At 36.3% G+C, this 27,219-nt stretch overlaps 3 protein-coding genes across 17 annotated transcripts in view; all 3 read left to right on the top strand.

Annotated features, from left to right (window-relative positions):
• The window catches only part of LOC129454094 (uncharacterized), a 476,448-nt gene that overhangs the window by 404,823 nt on the left and 44,406 nt on the right, over nucleotides 1–27,219 (top strand). The gene's annotated exons all lie outside the window — the stretch shown is intronic.
• LOC129452686 (protein NLRC3-like) lies at nucleotides 39–26,605 on the top strand. The gene is made up of 8 exons (XM_073865363.1): nucleotides 39–163; nucleotides 3,156–3,228; nucleotides 3,426–3,524; nucleotides 18,752–18,818; nucleotides 21,504–21,696; nucleotides 21,796–23,581; nucleotides 24,878–25,048; nucleotides 26,428–26,605. The coding sequence occupies exons 2-8, from the start codon at nucleotides 3,206–3,208 to the stop codon at nucleotides 26,603–26,605; spliced, it is 2,517 nt and encodes an 838-aa protein (XP_073721464.1). The 5' UTR covers nucleotides 39–163; nucleotides 3,156–3,205.
• Nucleotides 71–27,219, top strand: part of LOC129452697 (NACHT, LRR and PYD domains-containing protein 3) — a 224,675-nt gene continuing 197,526 nt past the window's right edge. For both annotated transcript variants that reach the window (XM_073865361.1, XM_073865357.1), the window contains exon 1: nucleotides 71–163. The gene's annotated coding sequence lies outside the window, so the exon portion shown is untranslated. The remainder of the gene's footprint in view (nucleotides 164–27,219) is intronic.

Genomic DNA, 27,219 nt, shown 5'->3' with positions numbered 1-27,219 from the left:
AATGATTACAAGGGTGAAAGTCCACATGGACAGACGGTGTTGTTTTGGCCTGAAGGTGTTGTTTTGGTCTCACAGGTTGCCTGAACGCACTGATAAGGATCTGCTTTCAGAATTGAAAAACATTTTCTAAGCTCGAAAGATCGTCAGGTGCTACTACTAAAAAGTAAGTTGTAGTAATTTAATAATTAGAGATGTGCAATCGTGATTTAGGCTAAAGTGTGACAATTACAGTTTTCTATATCTAAGTGTGATTTGAATTTACACAGGATATCTGCAAATATGATTACGTTTAATTGAATTAAATGTTAAATGGGTTTTTTTCCTGAAAAAAAGGCTGAATTCGTATCCGCAGAACCTTATTGACGCTATTATTTTCTCTGTATTGTAGTTTTTTATTTTGATGTCTCGGTCACCTTATGCAGTAATGGTCTATTTATTCATTTTTGTTTTTTAGTAATTTAGAGTTAACCCTCTGGGGTCTAAGGAGTATTTAGGGCCCTGTGGAAGTTTTGACATGCACTGATATTTGTGCTTTTTTCAGCTTAAAAACATAATAATGGCAAAAGTCTCATAACACTGCGTTCAGCACAAACTGGGCTACAATATTATATGATCAACATGTATGTACATGTTTGTATTTTTGAGAGAAAAATGTTTATGCATGGTTTTTGAAAAAGCAAAATGTTTAAGTGACTGATATAACTCCACAAAACTCATTCTAAACATGATTTCCCAAGACCTTCAAAACAGGATCTAATAGTCTAGAGTTTTTTCTTCAAAATGATATGAAAATCATTCGGCCTACTCATTCACATAAAACAATATATTGATTTACAATTTCTAAGACACTTTTGCTTAGGAAAGGCCGTATGCGTGGAGGCGGGAAAGCTCCTGAATAATCAATGATTGACAGCTGAGAAACAAAAGAATGCATAATGAGCCACATAATGAGCCTTGTAGGAATGTTCAACAAGAATGTTACTTTCCAATTTTTACTTTCCAACTTTCCTTTTTACCAATATGGGCTTAAAGGAATAGTCTACCCTTTTGCCATATTAAACTATGTTATTACCTCAACTTAGACGAATTAATACATATCTATCTTTTTTCAATGCGTGCACTGTACAGTGCGTCGTGAATGTGTTAGCATTTAGCCTAGACCCATTCATTCCTACAGGGAAGCCACCAAACACATCCGTGTTTTCCCTATTTAAAGACTGTTATATAAGGAGTTATACATGTAAGTATGGTGCCACAAAATAAAACTTTTTTTGGTACCATAGGAATGAATGGGGCTAGGCTAAATGCTAACAGATTCACAACGCGCTGTACAGTGCACGCATTGAAAAAAGATAGATATGTATTAATTCGTCTAGGTTGAGGTAATAACATAGTATATATGGATCCTATATAACACACCAGTGTTAGCCCATGTGAATTTGATATAGAAACTGAGTGGGGCTTATGTGGGGCCCAGCTGGGCAACTTGCCCCCACCTAATGAAGCCCACATGTTATTTATCAGGACCCAGAATATAATGCACTGGTCCCTTATTATGTAATTATACTTTTAATGGTTCCATTGTAATTAACCATACACATATTTTTAAAATTATATATTTTATTAAAACTGATAACCAATAAAGGCAACGTGTAACGGTTGTGAGAGACTCCTGCTGCTCCGGTAGAAACTGTATTTTTGCGCCTAAGCAGGAATTCTTGTAGTTTAAATGTTTATCATTTTTATAGTCGTAATTTTAAAGTGGACAGGTAAGAACGTCACACGACATACACCGTGCCCAAGCAGTCTGTTTTCTACTATTACTGTATTAGACACACTAGAAAAGGGGCGAGCACCAACCACTGTATTTTTGTTAGAGAGTGTAGATTAGACAGGGCGTCTTGGACGCTGAAGGAACCTCTCTTTATTTTCTTTGTATAATCAGTGTAGAAGGGTAAATCAAAGTCAGACGGGTTTTGTTATTTCTTTCCTTTGGCTGCCGTCCACGTCCCTTCTCTCCCCTCCTTCCTTTATGTGTTTTTTATATTATATACATGTATATGTTTATGGCGATTATATTGTAAATACTTTCCACATTTTTGCATCTAAACATTTTACAGTAAATACTGTAAATAAACATATTGCTTGATTTGCACCGCATCAATATTGTTGGTTGTTTTTTTCCTCCACACCTTTCATAAATAATATATGTTTCCGACCCCCTTTTCCCCTTGATTACCATCTGGGGTCGTAACATTACGTGGGGGCTCGTCCGGGATTTGAACCCGGGACCTCTCTACCAAAAGTAGAGAAACATTTTACAAGAGCCTTAATAACAACCATTCTGAGGGGAATGGCTTGGGAAATCAGGTAGCGGTGCACATGATAGTAAGAAGGAACTGATTACAGGTTTTGGGCAAAAATGAGCCAAAACACAATCGACGATGACATCTTTATTACATCAAATAAAGATGTATTTTAGGCATAATATTATTTTGCTCACATAGCCCCCCCCCCTTTTATATAACAACTTGATTATAATATAAATAATTAGGACTATCACCGTGATAGCCCATACAACTGCACAACAACTTAGTTAAAAGGCAGATCCTAATTTGCATGAATTAACCCTGATCATAGATTTATGGTGACAAAGGATATCGTAATAATTTATAGTAACTTCGAAGAGTCAATAATAATACAGAGCAAATTAGAATGAAGTCAAACATAACAATTTATTAACCAGGTAGGAAAACCATAATTCAGAAGCCAATTTACATTCCAGTTCAAATATGAAACAATCAAATGAAAAATCATTGCATACCTGGAAAGGATGAAGATCATGCTGTGTCAAGACAGATACAGTTTGTCCTAAGACAATAAGAGAATGAGGAGAGGGGGAGATAAGGTTGGTGAGGTGTGAGACTTCTGTCTCCGCACAGTGGGGTAGCTGTTTTGGGGGTAGATGTAAATTTGATTAGATCTTTTTTGATCCTCTGTGTTATAACAAAGGGTGATTGTCTTTGAGATATATATGAGCTTGATGAGATCTTTTTAGTTTCTCACCAGAATGAAGTGTCTTTTTAGATTCTTGGTCCACAGCATTTATCATTGTGAAGTGTTTTTGTATTTAACACACACATTGTGATCTTCAGGTCATGACTATTTTCATCAACACATAGATCAGTGCTGAACTTCACCTAAGATGAGTAAAACAGAGAAACAGAGGTAAGAGTGATACTGCATGAAGTCTGGATGCTTCGATAGATGCATGAGGCTACAGCTTTGAACTCTGAAGTCTAATGTTGCCCTCTATCTGTAGTCAAACCATTACACATGCATTTATGTCTGGTTATACTGACGGCTCTCTGCTCACAGATTATTATGTTGTAAAATATTTTCTCTGGTTTTTTTTGGGTCATTAGATCAGGATCACCTGTATTCAGCTCTGTGTCTATGAAGAGTGATCACTCCATTGGTGATGGACCAAACTTCAGTGAGGAAACACCAACAACTACCGAAAGGTATTTCATGTGTTTCTTATTGCTAATCACATCTTGACTGTGTTAAGGGTCAGGTGTACTTTATTTTTTGTGACATCTCACTTACAGAAGAGTTGTATACAGTATCAGTTGTGTGTAGATTCACATGAGAAAGTGTTGCTGTAGTGTCCACCATCTGTCTTCATTCAATCTCTTACACATGAACTGTTGTCTTATAATGTCTGCTCACAGATTATAATGTAGTAAAATATTTATATTTCTGTTTGTGTATTGTGTTTTTAGTGAGAGATCAGGATCATGTGTATCCAGCTCTGTGTCTATAAAGAGTGACCGCTCCAAAGATGATGGACCAGACTTCAATGAGAAAACACCAACAACTCTCAAAAGGTATTTCATGTGTTTCTTATTGCTGATAACATTTAGACTGTGTTAAGAGTCAGCTGTGCTTTATTTTTGTGACATCTCACTTACAGAAAAGTTGTGTACAGTATCAGTTGTGTGTAGATTGACATGAGAAAGTGTTGCTGTAGTGTCCACCAGGGGCGGAGTGGGACCCAACAATCTACCGGGAAATTTCATAGACCACCAGCCCTCTGTGGTCAAAAAGAAAAAAAAAGAAAATGGTTCCCTGTAAATAAGCAAATGCTGATATCTAAAATTACAATAACATGACTGCACAACAACATGAAAACCAGGTGTAATAATTATTATTTAAAAGATCTTAAAGTCAACAGTTCCCTAGTTTTAGGTTAGCTAAAGCTTCATTTGGTTGCAAAGAAGTTGCTTATAAAATTATTAAGCCTGTTTGGAGAGAGATGTTTAATGTGACAAAATGTCAGTCATCATGTGATAACGGAAATATAACAAGGCTTAGACTAACTTGCATGTTCTGAGCAGGTGTTGTCAGTGAACAGGCTGTAAACTGTTGGCTAAGTTGCATACACTTGGGAAAAACTGATCTGGGAAACATTCTCTAACAGCAGTCAAGTTGTCATTGTTTGTGTCAAAGTTGTGCATTTGTTGTAACATTAAAACAGGAGATCAGACTTACTCTGTGCTGCTCAATGACACTCAGAGCTCCGTTCCTCTGTGGGTGTGCGAGGCTATGCTTTTTTATTGGTTGTTGCATTAAATCTTACCCAGATACAACAGTGCTATTTTCTGATTGGCTGTTGTGTGGCCTCTTTCTTTTTTTATTGGCTGATAAGTGGCATGTTCAACTAGAACTCCAGGGGAGACGGGCTTGATAGAGAGAACGGTGTGGCCAGACACGGTACATTTTGAGCTCTGCAGGATATTAAATATATGATAAATAGTTTTTAGTGTGGTGGGAGTGCATGACTAAAGACTGAAAGCACGGCTATTATCAGACCAGCCCTCGCGGCCTCAAAACCCTACCAGCCCACCAGGAAAAGTCCTGACTCTCCCGGTTGCCACTCCGCCACTGGTGTCCACCATCTGTCTGCATTCAATCCCCTACACATGCACTGTTGTCTGGTTATAATTTCTGATCACAGATTATAATGTAGTAAAATATTTTTATTTTTGTTTATTGTTTGTGTCATTAGTAACAGATCAGGATCACCTGTTTTCAGCTCTGTGTCTATGACAAGTGATCACTCCATTGGTGATCAAAACTTCATTGAGGAAACACCAACAACTCTCAAAAGGTATTTCATTTGTTTCTTATTGCTGGTCACATTTAGACTGTGTTAAGGGTCAGGTGTACTTTATTTTTTCTGACATCTCACTTACAGAAGAGTTGTGTACATACAGCGGTTGGACCAGATAAAGTTCATTATCAATTTATAAAGAACTAACCTCACCTCTTTATGAAGAAGCTTCTGGGAACTTGTAACTCTATTTGGATCAGGAAATATCCCATCTTCTTGGCTTGAAGCTGAAATTATTTCTATCCCAAAACCAGGAAAAGACCATAGAGATCCAATAAATTATTGACCTTTAGCTTTAACCAGTTGTTTATGTAAAACTATGGAGAGTGTTACGCCCAGTCTAGAGGTAAAAGGCGAAGCATACACTGAAAAAAATGATTCATTGAATTTAATAAATTTTTTTAAGGTAAGTGGTTGCAATCAATTTATTTAAGCTACATTTAAACAAAAAAGATTAGTAACGTAAAATAAAATATAAAACTTTTGTTTAAATGTAGCTTAAATAAATTGATTGCAACCACTTACCTTAAAAAAATTGATTAAATTCAATGAATCATTTTTTTCAGTGTAGTAGAATTTATGAAATGACGGCAAAACTCTTGGAATAAATAAATGTATTTTAATAGAAAACTCAGAATATAAGAAAAATAAAGGGAATCTCTTCAGGACTTGACATATGCCAAAAGAACAAATAATTAAAATTAACTGAGCAATAAAGTTCTTCAAACTAACTTACCTAGGGTTAAATATCCAAACAAAAATACAGTCTGCTTCCCTAACTCCTTAACAAGAAAAACAGTGTTTAAACGGGGATAAGTGATTGGTGGCGGCAATTTATTAATTACTGAAGAAATGCTTATCTTCAGTGTTTCATCAGCATTTTGAGCAACGTTAACTGTGCTCTGACAAAAGGAAAATTAAAGCTTGGTTCGATGATCACCTTCTGTACACTCTCATTCTGGACATCAGACTTAACTTCAGAATTGACACTAGCATTGACATCAACACACATTTCATCCTCACGTTTACGGGACTGTGCACGAGTGACTACACATGACTGAAATACATCTGGAAATTCTTCCAATAACACATCATCTTTCCCAAATTCAACGGGTACATCAGTAACTTCAGGTAACCTGTTAACTTTGCTCCTCGCTAAATCATTACCAAGGATAAGGGAGATACACCTAGGGCTGTTTTCGACTAAGGATTTTCATACTCAAATCTGATTCGTTAGATTTTGCCATAGTCGACTGATAGTCTAACCTTTTTTTTTTTAGATAGCAGCTAGGGCTGTCGCGGTGAAGGAATTTAAATACAGAACAAAGCAGTGTCTAACAGAAATTAAAATTAAGACAGTATTTATGCACCCTGTACAGAAGGCAATGAATATTTATTTATGGCATTTTCAATAGTATATTAGTAGATAAATTTATGTGTATCTATAAAATATGAAAACGAATAAATCATTATTTTGGCTAAATTAAGCTGGATAGATCCTTTTTAGTCAGAAAGATTTGTCATCATTTCAGAACAACTTAAAATGAACTTGCATAACAAAACAGCTTACATTATATCCGAATGTTACTTATACACTGAAAAAAATGATTCATTGAATTTAATCAATTTTTTTAAGGTAAGTGGTTGCAATCAATTTATTTAAGCTACATTTAAACAAAAAAGATTAGTAACGTATAATATAATATAAAACTTTTGTTTAAATGTAGCTTAAACAAATTGATTGCAACCACTTACCTTAAAAAAATTGATTAAATTCAATGAATCATTTTTTTCAGTGTATGTAGAAATATAGCCTATGTGAGTAAAAAATTACAGAACATAAATGTTAACTCACACGGACTGAACGAAAAGCCATTAATTAAGCGGACTCTCTGCAACATAGTTGACGTGCTGGAATAGTCGGTCGCAGGTGATTTTCAAGGTTTATAATGTTTTACGTAGATACTGTTGATGAAAAACTTTCATATCTAAATGTCCAGGTAAGAGTCAAGTGTTCAGTCAGTTAATAATAAAGCAACCAGCGTTTTTGGCTGCAGCTCACGGAGCGGATGCTGTATACAAAGAAAAAAAACTATCCTAATAGTTTTTATTTTAAGTGGTTTTAATGCTGGTAAGCAATCGGTTATATTATGGCGCTTTGTATTTGTGTTGATCAGTTAAAGTAATTTAATTTACGCTACAGTTATTCTGTCATCTTAGTTTCACTTTTGCACAGTATTACATTTTGAATAGAAATGTATGAAAAACAAGTTACTCTCTTAACTCTTTCTATTTTGCCTTTATTGTACATATGATGTGGAAAACAAGAAGGGCATAGCTATATATGAATTTAACGTAAAAAGCGTGGTTGTTGCGGTTACTTGTCATCCATGCGGTTAAGCTTCTCAGTGCTGCTGCTCATTGGTTACATAACACTTCCCTACTATTCGACTATGAGGGTCATAGTCGAATCAGACCTCTCCAAATCGAATTGTAGAATCCTCGACTATAAGAAGTCAGCCCTAGATACAACCCTAACAACTACTAAGGACGAGCCTTTCTTAGGACGAGCCCCCAATTTCTATGTTACGCCCAGTCTATGGGTAAAAGGCGAAGCATAGTAGAACTTGTGAAATATAAGAATATAAGAAAAAAAAGAGAATCTCTTCAGGAGTTGACATATGCCAAAAGAACAAATAATTAAAAATAACTAAACAATAAAGTTCTTCAAACTAACTTAAAATAATACAGTCTTTAAAACAAACAAAAATACAGTCTGCTTCCCTAACTCCTTAACAAGAAAAACAGTGTTTAAACGGAGATAAGTGATTGGTGGCGTCAAACTCCCTACTTCTCAATTATTTAAAATATGTACATTAAATGGGGCTAACAAATCAAAAGGGTTAGGCAAAACTCACAGTCAATAATCAGGCAAGGGTCTAATAACAGGGTTTAGCAATCAACTGGTGTCAATCAATAAGGTTTCTCCTGGACAGAACAGAGATAACACAAAACATTTCCCACAAAAAGAAAACAAGAACTACAACAAGGTTGTAACAACAGGATGGTAAATGATTGTCTAGTCTGGTTTCTGAAATCCAAACAACTTATAAGTAAGGCTCAATGTGGTTTTAGGAAAGGTCGAAGCACAACAGAACACCATGTCAGTCTTGAAAGCTATATCCGTGATGCTTTTATTAAAAAAGAACATGCTGTAGCTGTTTTTTTTACTTGGAAAAGCCTATGATACCATCTGGAAGCATAGAATCTAAAAGTATCTGTATCAACTACATTTTAGAGGACATCTGCCAATTTTTATTGGAAGATTTCTTTGGAATAGAATTTTAGAGTCAAGGTAAACAATACTGTATCCGAACCGGATAAACAAGAACTTTGAGTACCTCAAGGAAGTATTCTATAAGTAACTCTTTTTAGTATTAAAATTGACAGTATTGCTCAAGTTATTGGTTCTGATGTTCTTTGTAGTTTATACGTAGATGATATATGCATTTGCTATAGAAGCAAGCATATTAACATTATTGAACAAAAAATCCAACTAAAAATAAATAAAATGCTCTCATGGTCAGTACAAATGGGTTTAAATTTTATAAACAAAATCTGTCTGTATGCATTTTTGTCAGCTTTGTTCATTGCACAATGAACCCGAATAATTTTTGGGTGGAACTCCGCAAAGGAGACTAAATTCCATGGCAAAATTTCGACAATAAGCTGTCCTTTATTCCAAATATTAAAATGCTTAAAAAGAAGCGTTCTAAAGACATGAACATTTAAAAGGTTTTGTCCAAAACTAAATGGAGAGCAGATATGACATCACTTATGAACTTATATAGAACTCTGATTCGATCAAAGTTGGAATATGGAAATATTGTTTATGGATCTGCCAGGAAATCATACATACAATCCTTGGATACTATACATCATCAAGGCATACGGCTAGCTTTGGGAGCTTATAGAACATCACCAATTCAAAGTCTATATGTAGAAGCTAATGAACCTTTCTTGGAAAACAGACGATTAACCCTAATAAGTCCCTTGGGGTCAATCTTACCCCCAAGCCACTTTTATTTAGTTAAAAAACATAGTTCCCTTCATCACAGTGGACTAAGATTTTCTGACTTTTCCAGATTATCTTTCAAGATTCATATAAAAAACTGGGCTTGATTCGGTCTTTCTAAAGAGGTGTAAAAAAAATTCACCAGAAGAGGCCCTTTGGGGCTAAAAATGACCTCAATTGAAATGAATGGGAAATGCAAAAAAAATAATCATTTTTTCTTGTTATTCATCAATTAAAATCAATGGATCCAGAATAAATCTGAAAATTTTGACACCAAAAGGTAGGCCTGGTACTAAAGCACAAATTCAATATAGAAAAGACATGCTCAATCACAAACAGACACACACAAACACACAAAGGTATGACTGCCACAGAGAGATTTTTTTACAGAATTTGGCAAAAACACCCACAGATGTAAAACAAAGATGTAAAATGATCACACAGGTGTGTGCGTGCCCACACACATACACACACACACGAACAAACACACACAAACACAGACTCTCACACACACGAACAAAGACGCAGTAAAACTTACACACAAAAAGACACAGACACACACAAAAAGTCACAAACGCACGCACACACACACGCACACACACACACACACACACACACGCACGCACACACGCACGCACACGCACACACACACACACACACACACACACACACACACACACACACACACACACACACACACACACACACACACACACACACACACACACACACACACACAGACAAACAAACACCCTTACATTTAGTCAAATTTCTGTGGCAATTTGTAAAAACAGACATTTCAAAATGCATCAAAAACTACAAAAATTATACTATTTGAAATAATATTAATTTTTAATGACCTTTCTGATGTTTATATAAACATAAATTCACAAAATGTATCACTAAAGTATTGATGTTGAGCAGTTGGCCACATCCAGTGAAATGAATGGGTCTCTATGGGCATCTGCTGGTCAAAATTATGTATTTCCTAAACTGTAACCATAAAACAGTTTTTTTCAACACATAACATCTAGATCAATATCCAAAAACAATTTAAATCAAATTTAGATAATAATTTATGTGAATTTTTCATAAAAATTTGATATTTTGCAGGCAAGCTAATGGTGTAGTTGAGGCATTGAGTCAAGATCTTCGTTAAATTATCAATGCTGAAATCAAAGGCTTTTAACGTCTACTTTTTGTAGGGTACCTGGACACTCAGTAATTGCTGGAAATGGGAAAGTGGACAATGCAGCAAAAGAAGGGCTATTCACAGAATCAATAAAGTTTGTAGAACAACTCGGAGGAGTAGTAGAATCCATATGCAAAGGTTTATTGAGACAAACACAGTATAAACAAAGGGTAAGAAGTGAATCGTGGTCGATAAGGCAGGCAGTGGTTCGATAACAAACAGGCAATCCGTATAACAAACAAGTCCAAAACACAATCCAAGAGAACAAGGTCAAAAACAGGCAGTAATCATACACGTAGCAAACAATGAAGGCAATGAGAAAAACGCTTGGTAGAGACGGTGGTGAGCTGGCAATACTTTGCACCATCTTAGTCTTAAACGGGGGCTTAAGACAGTGAAACACCGTAAGTATGGTACATGGTTATTTTTAAAAACTGAGAGATTTACCTTCGTTTGTGCCCCTCGTTTACACGCAAACGGAGAACTCGCCTCTGAAACCGATTGTTTCTAAAAACTCCAGCCTGAGTGGAGATCTTGAAAATCTTTGGTTGCACGATTGCATGTAAAGTGAGACAAACGGATGTTTAAGCAGGCAACGTCACAGAGTATGCGCCAGAGCTCGCACCTACGTCAATAGTGCGACCTATGTTTACATGTGACTGCTACTCTGAATGCTACCATGATCACATTTATGTTCGTGCAAACTCGTTTTGTGTGTTTGTATTTGCAAATACAGCTGCTCCATTATGTTGAGGAGCAGAGACGAGTGCTCGGAGGTCAGCAATTTTACGCGTGTTTGACTTCATGCGGCGCTGCAAGAACCGACAGACGGATGATGTCAAAGTACCGCGAGAGCGATTCGAAATTAGACCTCTACGTGTGATTACTCAACTCGCTCTCGCTGTACTTTGACGTCATCGATCACCTACTGCAACAACTCCTCCCTCCAACATGAAGAACCAGTTCGCGTCACCACCAGCGCTGCCGGTGATTGGCTTACGTGGGCTTGAGCTTCTCTTGATGGCATAAATGCACGGGGACGTGCAAATAAACACTTTTCTGAAAACTGACATGTGTGCACAATATTATTTTTGAAACCGGAGAGGTTGAAATGTCCGTTTATGAAAATAGCCGCTCACGTGTAAACTTAGCCTAAGAGCACAGTTAATTTTCGGGCGATGGCGCCCTCTGGGTGATGGATGAATGAATGGCGGGTGTTACAAAAGTGTTATATACCTTTTACAGATTTAAAACAAACGAAAAATTTATACATCAGAAATAAATGGCAATCAGAATGGGATCAATGTCTAAATAATAAGTTGCATTAAATAAATCCTGATGTGAGGAAACAACATGATTCCTGTTTTGATAAATGTTGGAATTTGATAAATGTTGGAATTGGAATTTATACAAGATGCAGAATAGGACATTAAAAAATGACACATCAATTTTTACTCTCGGGAGAAAATCATCCAAAATGTTCATCTTGTCAAAATCTATTGTCCATTATACATATCCTTCCAGATTGTATTTCATCTGTCCATGTGAAAAACCTTTTTTACTCTGTTGATACTTTTAAAATGGTTTTTAATCAAGTGAATCCAAACATGGTTTTAAGATTTCTAGAGGAAATACATTTTAAACATCTTTAATATGAATATAGCCTTAGAAGCTGATATGGCGTTTAAAAGAAAAGACAGAAAGAAGAGTTGTGTAGAGCATGGGTCTTCAACCGGGGGTCCGCGGCCCCCAGGGGGTCCGCGACGGAACTGCAGGGGGTCCGCCAAATGATGTTTGACCACAAGCTATTTTTTGCTAAAAACATAAAATATATGTAAAAAAAACCGTTACATGTCCCCTTTAAGTTGTGCACGTGCGTGGCCGCGAAGGCGCGCGTTCAGTTTAACAAGCGGACCAAAATAAAATATCTGAAGATTATAAATGTTCACTCAGGAAGCAGCAGTAGCGACAGAAAACGCATCATATAACAGGTAAATCTTATAGGCATGTGTGTCTTTCTTTCAGAAAGTTATTTTAGGATCAGTGCGACATTGTCTCATCGAAGTTATATTTCTGAACTTGGACGGCTGTTTCACGCGGTTCAGATTTAAAGCACTAACTCAAAAGGCAAATGACGCCAGACCGCGTCTGCATTATAAACTTTGACAAAACTATCGATCGCATTTAAAAATGTATGAAACGCGCACCGTAATGGTGCTTTGTGCAAGATTCATAGTCAGGTTGAAATCCGCCTCTCAAAAAGTTGTCCCAAAGAGATGCGCGCGGACTCAATGCATGTTGTTCTCCTGAGTCTGATATGAAGCTATGCAGAAAATAAACCTGCGTTACTCAAACTCGTGACAATGACGATACATGAGAAAGACAACAAACCTCTTAATTATAAAGTAGCCCAACCTCTATCCCCACCAGAATAGAGAGTCTCTTTGTGCCATTCACCATGATCAGTCATCTTTATAAACTGAAAGCCCAGGTTCAGGTAAATTCACAGTAAAATGAAAATATATTACACTGCAAATACCTTAAAATAATATTATATTATTTTTATTATATTATATTATTATTATTATTATTATTATTATTATTATTATATTCATATAAAAACTAAATCTACTTTAACAAAAAAATTATGCATGTACAACAACAGCATAATAGTGCCAATGTACTGTCTTAATATAGTATGGCTGTGTGACAATATGGTTTGTTTCTATTTATAAAACAGTTCCAGTCCTTGATTCTGATTGGTCAATAGTTGTACTTTGCGTTGTGCCTAATACGAAAAGGCAGCCTCTCGTACCTTACTGATTACTTAAATATATCAGTTTTACACATTTAGTATCAGGGGGTCCCTGCTCCATGCCTCTCTCATCTAAGGGGTCCCCGACCCAAAAAACGTTGAAGACCCCTGGTGTAGAGTATCAGTTGTTTGTGGATTGACATGAGAAAGTGTTGCTGTGGTGTCCACCGTTTGTCTGTAGTCAATCCATTCCACATGCATTGTTGTCTGGTTATAATGTCTGCTCACAGTTTATAATGTAGTAAAATATTTTTATTTTTGTTGTTTGTGTCAGTGATAGATCAGGATCACCTGTATCCAGCTCTGTGTCTGTGAAGAGTGATCACTCCAAGGGTGATTTACCAAACTTCAGGAAGAAAACACCAACAACTCCTGAAAGGTATTTCATGTGTTTCTTATTGCTGATCATATTTAGACTGTGTTAAAGGTGCAATTTGTAAAATATTTGCAGTAAAATGTCAAAAACCACTAGGCCAGTGTTATATATTTTGTCCAGCTGATTACTATCAATATTTGTAATGTTTTCAACTACTTGTAAATCGTGAGAAAATTGCCATTCAAAACATTGACACGGGGCAGTGCAGTCTCCTGTCAATGACGTTAATATCCATGTGACCCTTTGTCAACGCCTTTACTGACGTAAACCACATGACAACAGTGGTCGAGTTCGAAAAAATAAATTAAATGGCGGCTAAGGAAGCGACTGGAGCACAAATTTAGTGTAAATAAATGTATATTTTCACTTTTTAGACATTTTAATTGCATTTCTAGAAAGAAATTAGTATTGTAGTTTTCAAATATGTGATTAGTTATCACAAAGGCGCTCTCTGTTTATATTTCAAACACGCTGCCTTCATGCCTTCGCTGCCTTCATGCCTCCGAAGTCATGGCCTCATGAGGCAGCGATGCAACAAGTCTTTTGGACGCAGCCAGTGTTGTGGACAAATGCGGAACTATGTGTTAGCGCCTGTCGGGCTACGCGCTTGCTTATGGACTTATGGATTACTTTTTACTGTCTGCGGCTGATTGTGTCAGCAAAGACAGCTCCCGTAAACGTACAGGTCAACCAAACGACCCAAGAAGAGTTTGGAACAAAACGAGAGAGGATCAATTTGTTGTTGCATTATCTGGATGGAGAGAGCTTCACGACAACATTAAACTAGACAGAGATTCTGATCCTGCTTGTGTTTTACGCGATGGGTGAGTTGTTTTGATTCGTAACCCTTCAAAAAACGTATGCTATTATATTGATCACATCATTAGTGTGTAGACTGTAATCAGCGTGTCTTCCCGCGGAGGATATGCACATCAAAAGGTATTGTACAGCAATATAAATGGTCATTTTAAGACACTTCACAATAAGATTTGTACTGTCAATACATTATGTGAAAAATCATTGTAGATTGTAAATTGAAAACTTAATTCTGTGCTGCGTTAACCATTGAATTTGGACTAATACTGTGATATCTATGACTAACAATTTAGTTTTGAACATCACATATAAACTTACATAATGAAATAAACAATGTCATTTATAAGACTTGATTATCTTATCCGTCAACGTGATTTCTCGTTCTCGTCTGATTGATGGCCATCAGCGGTTGACTTAAAGACTAAAAATCCCATGATTCCACGCTGCTTCAGAGCATCATTAAACAACATCATTTGATGTTATTGTGTTTTGGCGCCATCTAGTGGTAAAAATACTACGTATTCGACCTTTAAGGGTTATGCGTCCTGTATAAGGAAGGATCAAAATACACACATCCAAAACAGTCTTAACCAGGTGCAAGATCAAAGGACAAATAACATTTTTTAAAAAAGATCTCACACTGTTATGTTCCCTTTATTTCAAAAAGTTAAAAAGCAGCAACGTTTCGGTCAAAGTTTTTTATCAGACAAACTTACACACAAGCATGAAACATTGTTCATCAAGTAGGCTACTCACAGGTTTTAACAATTTCAATTACTGACACCTGTCAGTCAAGTGAGCAGCTCTAATAAAATCATATTAAGACATCACCTCAAAACATCATCGGATAACTCCTAAACATATAAGTATTTGAACACCCTGCTATTTTGCAAGTTCTCCCACTTAGAAATCATGGAGTGGTCTGAAATTGACATCGTATGTGCATGTCCACTGTGAGAGACATAATCTAAAAAAAAAAAAAAACAGAAATCACAATGTATGATTTTTTAACTATTTATTGGTATGATACAGCTGCAAATAAGTATTTGAACACCTGAGAAAATCAATGTTAATATTTGGTACAGTAGCCTTTCTTTGCAATTACAGACGTCAAACGTTTCCTGTAGTTTTTCAGCAGGTTTGCACACACTGCAGGAGGAATTTTGGCCCACTCCTCCACACAGATCTTCTCTAGATCAGTCAGGTTTCAGGCCTGTTGCTGAGAAACGCAGAGTTTTAGCTCCCTCCAAAGATACTCTATTGGGTTTAGGTCTGGAGACTGGCTAGGCCACGCCAGAACCTTAATATGCTTCTTACAGAGCCACTCCTTGGTTATCCTGGCTGTGTGCTTCGGGTCATTGTCATGTTGGAAGACCCAGCCTCGACCCATCTTCAATGCTCTAACTGAGGGAAGGAGGTTATTCCCCAATATCTCGCGATACATGGCCCCGGTCATCCTCTCCTTAATACAGTGCAGTCACCCTGTCCCATGTGCAGAAAAACACCCCCAAAGCATGATGCTACCACCCCCATGCTTCACAGTAGGAATGGTGTTCTTGGGCTGGTACTCATCATTCTTCTTCCTCCAAACACGTTTAGTGGAATTATGACCAAAAAGTTCTATTTTGGTCTCATCTTACCACATGACTTTCTCCCATGACTCCTCTGGATCATCCAAATGATAATTTGCAAACTTAAGACGGCCCTGGACATGTGTTGGTTTAAGCAGGGGAACCTTCTGTGCCATGCATGATTTCAAACCATGGCGTCTTAGTCTATTACCAACAGTAACCTTGGAAACGGTGGTCCCAGCTCTTTTCAGAGCTGATTTCTCACCTTTCTTAGGATCATTGAGACCCCACGAGGTGAGATCTTGCATGGAGCCCCAGTCCTAGGGAGATTGTCATGTTTAGCTTCTTCAATTTTCTAATGATTGCTCCAACAGTGGACCTTTTTTCACCAAGCTGCTTGGCAATTTCCCCGTAGCTCTTTCCAGCCTTGTGGAGGTGTACAATTTTGTCTGTAGTGTCTTTGAACAGCTCTTTGCTCTTGGTCATGTTAGTAGTTGGATTCTTACTGATTGTATGGGCTTGACAGGTGTCTTCATGCAGCTAACGTCCTCAAACAGGTGCATCTAATTTAGGATAATAAATGGAGGGGAGGTGAACATTTTAAAGGCAGACTAAATCCCGGGATACACTGCACGATAATTGGCTGTCCCAGACGAAAGATTGCAATCGTGAAACCATCGCCGCGATGTTATCGTGGCTCTTCATCGGTGATCCTATGTTGTACAGTGAAAGTGGTTCAAAGACGGCCGCCTGGTCTTGCATCCAAAGATGCAAAGGTTCTGACATTGTCAAAAATTCAGCATGATCACCACAAAGTGTGTTTGTTGCTACGACCTGCGTACTGTTATTTGTTTCCCACTAGCACATGCTGGTGACGTTGCGCAATGTGTGACGCTGCCGCCGAAGCTTCCGTGTCATCTTTGTACAGTCTACATGCCTGTTGTACCCGAGTTTCAACGATTCATGTCGCACAGTGTGATAAGCATATGATCTTTAAGACAGCAAAAATCCTGCAGTGTATTCCGGGCTTAACAGGTCTTTGAGGGTCAGAATTGTAGCTGATAGACAGGTGTTTAAATACTTATTTGCAGCTGTATCATACAAATAAATAGTTAAAAATCATACATTGTGATTACTGTTTTTTTTTTAGATTATGTCTCTCACAGTGGACATGCACTTACGATGACAATTTCAGACCCCTCCATGATTTCTAAGTGGGAGAACTTGCAAAATAGCAGGGTGTTCAAATACTTTCCTGACTGTATCTAGGAAGAGAGATGGGGGAATGTTTAGGAGTTATCCCAAGATTTTTGAGGTGGTGTCTTAATATGATTTTATTAGAGCTGCTCACTTGACTGACAGGTGTCAGTAATTGAAATTGTTTAAACCTGTGGGTAGCCTAGTTGATGAACAAAGTTCCATGCTTGTGTGTAAGTTTGTCTTACGAAGGTCTTTGAAACGTTGCTGCTTTTTAACTTTCTGAAATAAAGGGAACATAACAGTGTGCAGATCTTTTTTCTATTTACTTTATTTATCTCACTTACAGTACAGAAGAAGAGTTGTGTACAGTATCAGTTGTTTGTGGATTGACATGAGAAAGTGCTGCTGTAGTGTCCACCATCTGTCTTCATTCAATCTCTTATACATCCACTGTTGTCTGGTTATAATGTCTGCTCACAGTTTATAATGTAGTAAAATATTTTTATTTTTGTTTATTGTGTCATTAGTGACAGATCAGGATCACCTGTATTCAGCTCTGTGTCTATGAAGAGTGATCACTCCAAGGGTGATTTACCAAACTTCAGTAAGGAAACACCAACAACTCTCAAAAGGTATTTCATGTGTTTCTTATTACTGGTCACACTTGGTCATGCTAGGAAGTACCGAAAATATATACTAAATATATAAACTGCTAATTTGAGAAACAAACACATTTTAAATTTTGCCAGGCTAAATTTAGTCTGTATGTCTCCTATTTTTATCTTTTCTCTGTATTTTGTTTTTCTCTGAGACTGGGCTTTTCAAAAACTCTGAATGGATCAGTTAAAATGCTATTTCAGGGCTCCAGAATAACTTTCTTTAATGTGAGAGTAGCACTGTAGCTCCTGACTAAAAATTGAGGGGCATCCTTAAATCCTGCAATAATTATTTACATTTTACTCCAAAATAACGGTATTACTGACAAATACAGCATCATATCATATATCGTTGTGTCAGTGTTTTGTCTAGATATAAGTTTTATCTGTAAAGTATTAAAAACATGCTGAACAGCTATGAGGGCTGCAGATGTTATTTATTTTATTGAGAACTGTATTTTTCTTCACTAGCAAGGATTTATTGTTCATTACTGATTAATTATTTAATCATTATATATGATCATGTATTGATTAAATAATGAATATGGTTTATGCTGCAGTAGTTTCTATGTGATTTATTTGTTTATGTTTGCATTTTTATAAGTAACCAGAGACCGGAGACCTCAGTAAATATTGGTTCAGAAATTAACCGATGGAAAGCATTAAAAGAACAGAGAGGAATAAAGAGTGATGAGGAACTGCCAACTTTTCTGATAAACTGAGTACACAACTTTCAGATAGTTGTGTCTCAGTTTAAATTGTGGCTCTTATAAATTTTGTGGCTTATGTGAAAAAAACACATACTGTATGCACATGAAATAATAACATTATTAATGATAAGATATCTCTAATAATCTAATGATTTTTCAAACAGGCTTCAGTATGAGACATCAGAGGCAGACATTCAGAACTCTGAAGACGATCTTCCCCGGATCTTCAAGGTATAGAAAAAATATTTCCATTAATACAACACATTGATTATTAAGTTTCACAGACTTACAGAAGTAAAGCACTCAACAGAATCTTTAATTCTTCTCACAGAGCCCATACAGTAAAACAAGAGCCCAAAACTAGGTTATATTATTTAATAAGTTGTTTTTAATTATTGTTAATTCTATATCATTTTCACAGTATTTAAATAATTACATATTTTAGACCTTTTGTGTATGGCCCATCCCTTTGTGTCCCCCCAAACAAATTTCAATCTTAATCTTTTAGAATTTTAATTAAACCAAAACAGAAAACATTTTACAAATTTTTAAGTTTGAAGCACCTTACACTGATGTTTGTTTGCGCAGAATTTGTAATCAATACAAAATGTTTTATTTACAAATGTCATTTGGTTTTTTATCTTGTTTTATTAACCATTCTTTTGTGGCCCAAATGTATCTTATAAAACGGGCAGTTCTGGTTCTTCTTTCTTCATTGAAACGCGTTCTAAGCCGTGATAAAATACACCGGTAACCTCACGGTTCAGACCACATTACATAAGTATCACTGCGCCACTGTTGCTGCGTACTGATTTATGAAAATAAACACCACAGTCTTTAATCATATTTTTAATTTGTCTACAATTGCACAATTAATGACGATATCCAGATAACTGTCAATAAATATTGTTGAGTCATCTCATCGATAAAGAGAAAACATTGTCTGAAGGAGTTTATAACTCAACTTCATACGTCCGCTATTATCCACTAGATGCCGATCTTACCCAACTTAATCACTGACGCATTCACTCAACACCGTGTAGTACTGTTCATGGCTGTGAATCTGATCTCTTACAAAAGTTATTCACAAAAATGGAATTATCTCCGCTTTTAGCTAAAAAATTTTAGAGGTGATAAGAGAACAAATGAAGGTAGGATGAAATGTTTTTTTTTTGTCTGTTTTTGTTTGACAGCGGATGGTCTGTTCTTTCATTTGATATTTCATTTGATATTTTATGTAAGGAATAATTGACGACGGGCCATTGAATTATAAGAAAATAATGCACACCAAGGTGGTATTGCGGCACGACGCGAAGCGGAGTGTGCATTATTTGACAAGTTAGGTGTGCGGTTTACAGAAAAATTATCAACACCCATAGAACATTTCTCAGTCAATGAGAATGCAGCATTCAACAGACCCGTGTTATAAGTTTATTTAAAGAAGATAATTTTTCTGCAAGGCATTAAACTAAAACTGGGTGGCAACTTAAAAAAAAAACACTGACGGGGAAAGAGAGCATGCTTCCAAGCATATTTGATCATCACTTCAACAGTTGCACAATATAAATGTTAATGTATAAATTAGATGAATGTTGATTTATAAAATAAACACCACAGTCTTTAATCACATTTTGATTGTGTCTTTGCTGCGTCTGTGTTGTTTGTGAACTGCGCTCTGTTTCAGTCACACTTGATTTTGAGAAACTACTTTGTTTGGCGGAAGAGTAATATTTGTACTAATATAATTACAACTTATTTGTGTTTTATTTTATAAAATCCTTCTAACGTTATGCATATGAAGCAACCGTTTTATAAATGCAATAAACCCCCTCGAAGCAGTGGGGTTACAGTGCATTTAATAACAGCTAAGGGGGTTTCCGCTTCGCGTCGTGCCTAACAACGCCCTTAGCTGTTATAAAATGCACTGGTAACCCACTGCTTCTTGGGGTTTATTGCTTTATTCTGCACTGAAAAAAATGATTAATTGAATTTAATAATTTTTTAAGGTTAGTGGTTGCAATCAATTTATTTAAGCTACGTTTAAACAAAAGTTTTATATTTTATTTTACGTTACTAATCTTTCTTGTTTAAATGTAGCTTAAATAAATTGATTGCAACCACTTACCTTAAAAAAAATGATTAAATCCAATGAATAATTTTTTTTAGTGTGGTAGACTTCTGGATAAAATCAATAACAACAGAGTCGCTCTTGAGTAGATTATTTCTGATAACAAGCAAAATAAATAACCATAACTATATACCATAGTTCAAATCATAGCTAAAGCGTATCAACTATTACACAAAGCTAACGTTATTGTGTATATAATGTTAGCGACAGATCCTTGAATTATTTGCCTGGCTGCCAAAGTGCCAAACCTCATGTGCACACAGCAGTGATTTATGTTTGGTGCCTCATGGACTGCAGTTTCATTTTCACAATCAAGCCCAAAAAGAATGAAAGACATCGCCCAAAAAGTCCATGTGCCATTAGTCGTTCAATAGTAATATTATGAAGTGAAGAGAACACTTTTGTGTGCAAAGAAAACAAAATGAATGATATTATTCAACAATTTGTTCTCCTCCTTGGTTCTTCAGTGCTGCTGACGTGACCTGCTGACGTAGTTGCCAGTGTGAAGACACAGAATACACTGGAAACTACGTCAGCAGGTCATGTTAGCAGCACTGAAGCACCATTTTGCTTCATAATATTATTATTGAACGACTGATGGCACATGGACCTTTTGGGTGATGTCTTTCATTCATTTCTGGACTTGATTGTGAAAATTAAACTGCAGTCAAGAGGCCAATGTAAACACAGTTTATGTTCAAGACAAAAAGCATGGTGTCAGTATCAGTACAGTATCAATTTTTACCTTTATGCAGATCCTAGGTATTAAAAATGAGTTTTTTTGTTAGGATCTTGAATGTGAAATAAACACATTACAGAAGAAAGAGTTGGAAAGGTTTCAGAAGATATTGAGAAATGAAAACATACAAGACTTAGTGAAAGACTATAAAGACAGAAACCAAATCAGAGAAGCATTTCTGGATATCACACTCCACTTTCTCAGATGTTTGAAACAAGATGAACATGCTGATAAGCTGGAAGGTAAGAAGCTCAAGACATCATCATTTGTCATATTGTCACTTATAAAATGTAGGGGAGAAATTTATGAATCATGGACACTTTTTATTTTCTGTGTTTTAGATGAGCTGATCTACATCTGTCAACTGAAATCAAACCTGGAGAAGAGGTATCAACGTGTCTTTGAAGGAATTGCAAATCATGGTGACTCCACACTTCTAAATAAGATCTACACAGATCTCTACATCACTCAGGGTGGAGGTGAACAAATCAATACTGAACATGAGATAAGACAGATTGAGGTCACTTCCAGGCATCGAGAAACATCAGAGACACAGATTGAATTCAACAATATGTTTAACCCCCTCGAGCGAGACCAGAACATCAGAACTGTGTTAACAAAAGGAGTTGCTGGCATTGGAAAATCTGTCTCTGTTCAAAAGTTTGTTCTGGACTGGGCTGAAGGAAAGGAAAATAAAGATATCAGCTTCATATTCCCTCTACCCTTCAGAGAGTTAAACTTAAAGGATAAAGAAAGAGTAAGTCTGATGGACCTTATAATTCAGTTTTTTCCAGAGGTTAAAGGACTGAACCTTACAAGAAATAACAAAAATGTTCTGTTCATCTTTGATGGATTGGATGAATGTCGTCTTCCTCTGAAGTTTGACAGTAATGAGATGTTGTGTGATGTCACATCTCCTGCTTCTCTGGATGTTCTCCTAACAAACCTCATCAAAGGAAATCTGTTTCCTTCTGCTCTCATCTGGATAACCACCAGACCAGCAGCGGCCGGTAAGATACCACCTGAATGTATTGACCGGGTGACAGAGGTACGAGGATTCAATGACACGCAGAAGGAGGAGTACTTCAGAAAAAGATTCACTGATGAGAATATGGCCAATGCAATCATTGATCATGTTAAAAAATCAAAGAGTCTCTTCATCATGTGTCACATCCCAGTCTTCTGCTGGATTTCAGCCACTGTCCTTCAGAACATTCTGGAGGAGAAGAAAAACGATCAGTCTGATGACACAACGTCTGAAGATACTCCTAAAACTCTGACACAAATGTACACACATTTCTTTCGCTTTCAGATTCAGCAGAGCAGAAGAAAGTATGAAGGAGAATATTCACCTGATATTTGCTGGGATAAAGAGTCAATCCTTTCACTGGGAAAACTGGCATTTCAAAACCTGGAGAAAAGCAATTTGATCTTCTATGACTCAGACTTGGAGGTCTGTGGCATTGATATAACTAAGGCATCAGTTTACTCAGGGATGTGCACACAGATCTTTAAACAGGAAACAGGAATGATTCTTGGTAGTGTTTACTGTTTTGTTCATTTGAGCATTCAGGAGTTTACTGCAGCTCTGTATGCGCATCTGTGTTTAGACATCAACAAGAAAAATGTGTTTGTTCAAGAGCACACAGAAAACAACAATGAAACAATGATTGGTTTACTGAAGACTTCAGTGGATAAAGCACTTGACAGTGACAATGGACATCTTGATCTTTTCCTTCGCTTTCTTCTCGGTCTCACACTTGAGTCCAATCGGACGCTTTTACGAGGTCTCTTAACACAAGAAAAGAGTAATGAACAGAGCAACAAGATGATAGTTGAGTATATCAAGCAGAAATTTGATGATAATTCATCAGCAGAGAGATCCATCAATCTGTTTTACTGTCTGAATGAACTGAATGATCAATCTCTGGTGAAGGAGATTCAAAAGCATCTTAGAGAAGGAAGTCTCTCATCTGCTGACCTTTCACCTGCTCAGTGGTCTGCTCTGGTCTTTGTGTTGCTGACATCAGAAGAAGAACTGGAGGTCTTTGAGCTTCAGAAATTCAAGAAATCAGATGAATGTCTCATTAGATTATCACCAGTTGTCAAAACTTCTAAACAAGCTCTGTAAGTAATAGTAAATTTTTGCTTTCATCTGAAAAAGCAATACATTCAATAGGTAACTTAGTTAATTCTTGACAGTGATGGGAATAACGGTGTTAAAAGTAATCGGTGTTACTAAGTGCATAATTTTTTAGTAATGAGTAAATTACTGTTTTTCCCGTTGTAACGCTGTTATCGTTACTGACATTAAAATGCTGCATGTTACTATAATTAATCTCACTGAAGAAGCGATTTTCAGTGAGTAGGTGCTCTCTCTCAGCCAGACAGGCAATGTTTTTCTAAGTGAGTGTGTGTGTGTGTGTGTGTGTGTGTGTGTGTGTGTGTGTGTGTGTGTGAGTGTGTGTGTGTTGGGGGTGGGACAACCACATAGCTGATGATGATTGGCTTAATTTTAGTGTGTCTGTAGACCATTGTTAGCCAATCAAAGGCAGAGTTCATACACAAGCACACGCACAGTCAGTCCGAGCAGTTTAAACAGTGTAAAAGAAGTCTGAGCAGTGTTGCTAACTTTGTCGCTGGATTTACCAACTTTCTAGACCCCTTTAGCGACTTTATTTTTAAAAAAGCAACTAGGACAAATCTAGCGACCTTTTCTGATGTGGTTGGAGACTTTTAGAGACTGGTGTGAAAGCATTCTCTCTTCTCAACAAGCAGCGGGTGCTGCTGCTGTTCTAGCCCTATCCAAGGCACTCACAGGCAGCCCGATCTTCACGCCTCAAAATAGCAACACGACAACATTGCGCCTGAACACACCTCGTTTTCAGACCAGAATGTCCATGGGGGCAAAATTGGGCGCAAATGCACTTGCTATTTAAGCAACGTGGTGGTAAACTTGAAAATGATATTTGCACCATGTTGAAACTCAAAAGCCACTTGTGTTGCACATTGCGCTGCATTGCGCCTGGTGTATGATAGGGCCCTTATTGTTTTCCACTGGCTCTGTTGTATCTGTGTTTGATGTTCAAAATTAAGATTTTATTTGTTTTAGGTTGATCAAAGCAGCAGTATGTGGTCTAATGAATCTATTGCTAGTTTCTTTTATTCATATTTAGAGTTGTTTGTGTTGTTATTGTTTTGGCATACTATTGATTTTCCATTTACATTATAACATGTAAACAACAGAGTTTGAAATGCACTTTGCTGTTACACCCCTCATGTGCAGTAATAAGCCATGTTTATTTAGTTAGCAGAGCAGGAAGCACAACATCCTGTTCTGAAGCATACAGTCCTCATACAGAAGGATATTTTCTGTTCATGTTATTTTCAATAGAGTCTAATGCTGAAATGTTTTCTTTGTAGGTTAAATGATTGTAATCTAACAGATAAAGGATGTTCAGCTCTGGCTAAAGTTCTGGGGTCAGAAAGCTGTCTGAAAGAGCTGAACATGAGCAATAATAAACTGAAGGATGAAGGAGTCAAGCTGCTCTGTGATGGACTGAAGAACACAAACTGTGAATTAGAGATCCTGAGGTCAGACTAAACATAATATACTTTGTAATATTTGACAAATGTTTTAAACCTAACTCGGTGTTACCTAACTCTGTCATATTACAATATTCTCAAGTAAAACATACAAAACAAAGATAAAACATGGAATAAGCTGCATCATTTGAGAATCATTCAGTTACTCAGGATGTTGCTAGACATAAAGTTAAAGTTTAAGGACAGGAGCTGTAGTAAATCTGTTCTTTGCACTGTCATGCCACGGGTTGAAGGTTGCTGCTGTCACTATGTTGCCAGTACTCACAGCAGCCCCACTCGTGTAATTTGCAGGTAAAAGATGTCCCCACCGCTTTATGCCAAAGTTGATTGTGTCCCGAGTCCCGACCACTTATTGGAAGAATTCTTGCATTAGGGTTCATTAACATCTGCATAGAAACCGCAGGACGTGTCACGTTTAAAAGCGCTCGCATGTGAACACGAGTTTAGTTTCAGACGCGTTTTTTTTTTTTTTTTTTTTTGAGTGCGCTTTCCGCGTGTCTAGATTTAAAATAAACTTGAACGCGACTTCATATGAATGACCTCTAAAAAGAAAATTATCTACAAATCGTATTTTTTAAAAATCTAAGTCATTGGTGTAACAATGAATCGTCTATTAATAAGTATTTGCCTATTCATCCTCTATTACAAGAAACAAAATTCTATTTTATGCAAAACTCCTCTAAGTTTATTGGATAAAAGTAAGCTTCATATGAATATGATGTTTTTTCAAGTAAAACAAAATGTTGAAAATCTATATATATATTTTTGACACTAACTAGGTCTATCTTACGTTATTCAACAATACACATGATCTAAATACTAGAAAATTAAAATAAAGATTTTATTTTTCCATCTGCTTTCCCTGCATACTTGATAAATCTTGCTTGTGTATTGTATATCAGTGGCTTCCAAGCTTTTTCAACCAACAGGTAATCTCAAGACCCACTATTTTATAAGAAAATAGAAATATAGGAGAAAACACAAACACATTTGTTCCCTTTGAGTAGTTTTTGAATAAGTTTAATTGAATAATATAAAAAAAAACTTATGGTAGGGCATGCATGGCAAAAATCATAATTGTTTAGGCTACTGTATTTGCATTGAATTGTACAGTAAATGATATATTTGAAAAATACAATGAATTGCAAGGCTTCAGAGAACAGTGCACTTTTGCATACTTATATACTACTGAGTATTTAATTATATTACTTTAATATAGTCAGTCGTGAACTAAAGTGGGCCGACAACTTCCAGGGCTGAAAATGAGTCTCACTCTGACCCTGACTATGATGTAACCTAAATTACATTTAAAATGCATCTATTTTGTTACATTTGTACAGATATGAACAAACTTTTCTCTTTTCTAGGCTCTCAGACTGTAGTATTGGAGGAGAAGGTTATGTTGCTTTGTCTAGAGCTATAAGATCAAACCCATCACATCTGATAGAGCTGGATCTCAGTGGAAATGATCCTGGAGAATCAGGAGTTAAACTCATCTGTGATTTAATACAAGATCAAAACTGTGCACTGAAGAAAGTCAGGTGAGTATTCTCATAACAGTATAGTTATGTTTTTTTAAATTGTTTTAAATCAATTTGTTTATACTTATGGTTGAATCTACAAAACATTTTAAAAAAGCCTTTAAATGTGTGCTTTTAAGGTTTCAGATTTTCAGATCTTAGTTATTAAAATGCAAATATTTAATTTTTGCAATATAGTGTTTTGACAGTAAATAATTATTAAACAGATAATTTCAGGTAATATAAACTTCTGTCTTCAGATTATTACAGAGTCCTTCAGCAGAAGAAGCTCATCAGTATCTGAATAAAGTTGTTGATAAAGAGATTTTACTCCAGAGAGAACTGAATCTGAATGATCATAAACTACAAGATTCAATACTGTTACAGATCTGTGATTTACTGAAGGATAAACACTGTAGACTCAACACACTCATGTGAGGATTTCATCTTTATTTAAAGTCTCTTAACAAACACAACATCATTTAATATCATGAGTTTGAATGAAGAGGAAATGATGAATTGAAGTGTATTATTGTGTTTTTGTATCGAAATGAGTTTATGAATAAAGTAAATCAGTCTTTTAATACAAACACATGATAAGAGAGTTGTGTGTTTGTAAATTATGTTTGTGTTGTATTG

The sequence above is a fragment of the Misgurnus anguillicaudatus genome, unplaced genomic scaffold, assembly GCF_027580225.2.
Source record: "Misgurnus anguillicaudatus unplaced genomic scaffold, ASM2758022v2 HiC_scaffold_31, whole genome shotgun sequence".
Lineage (NCBI taxonomy): Eukaryota > Metazoa > Chordata > Actinopteri > Cypriniformes > Cobitidae > Misgurnus > Misgurnus anguillicaudatus.
Note: the sequence above shows the minus strand (reverse complement) of the source record. Positions and strands in the feature narration are given on the sequence as shown.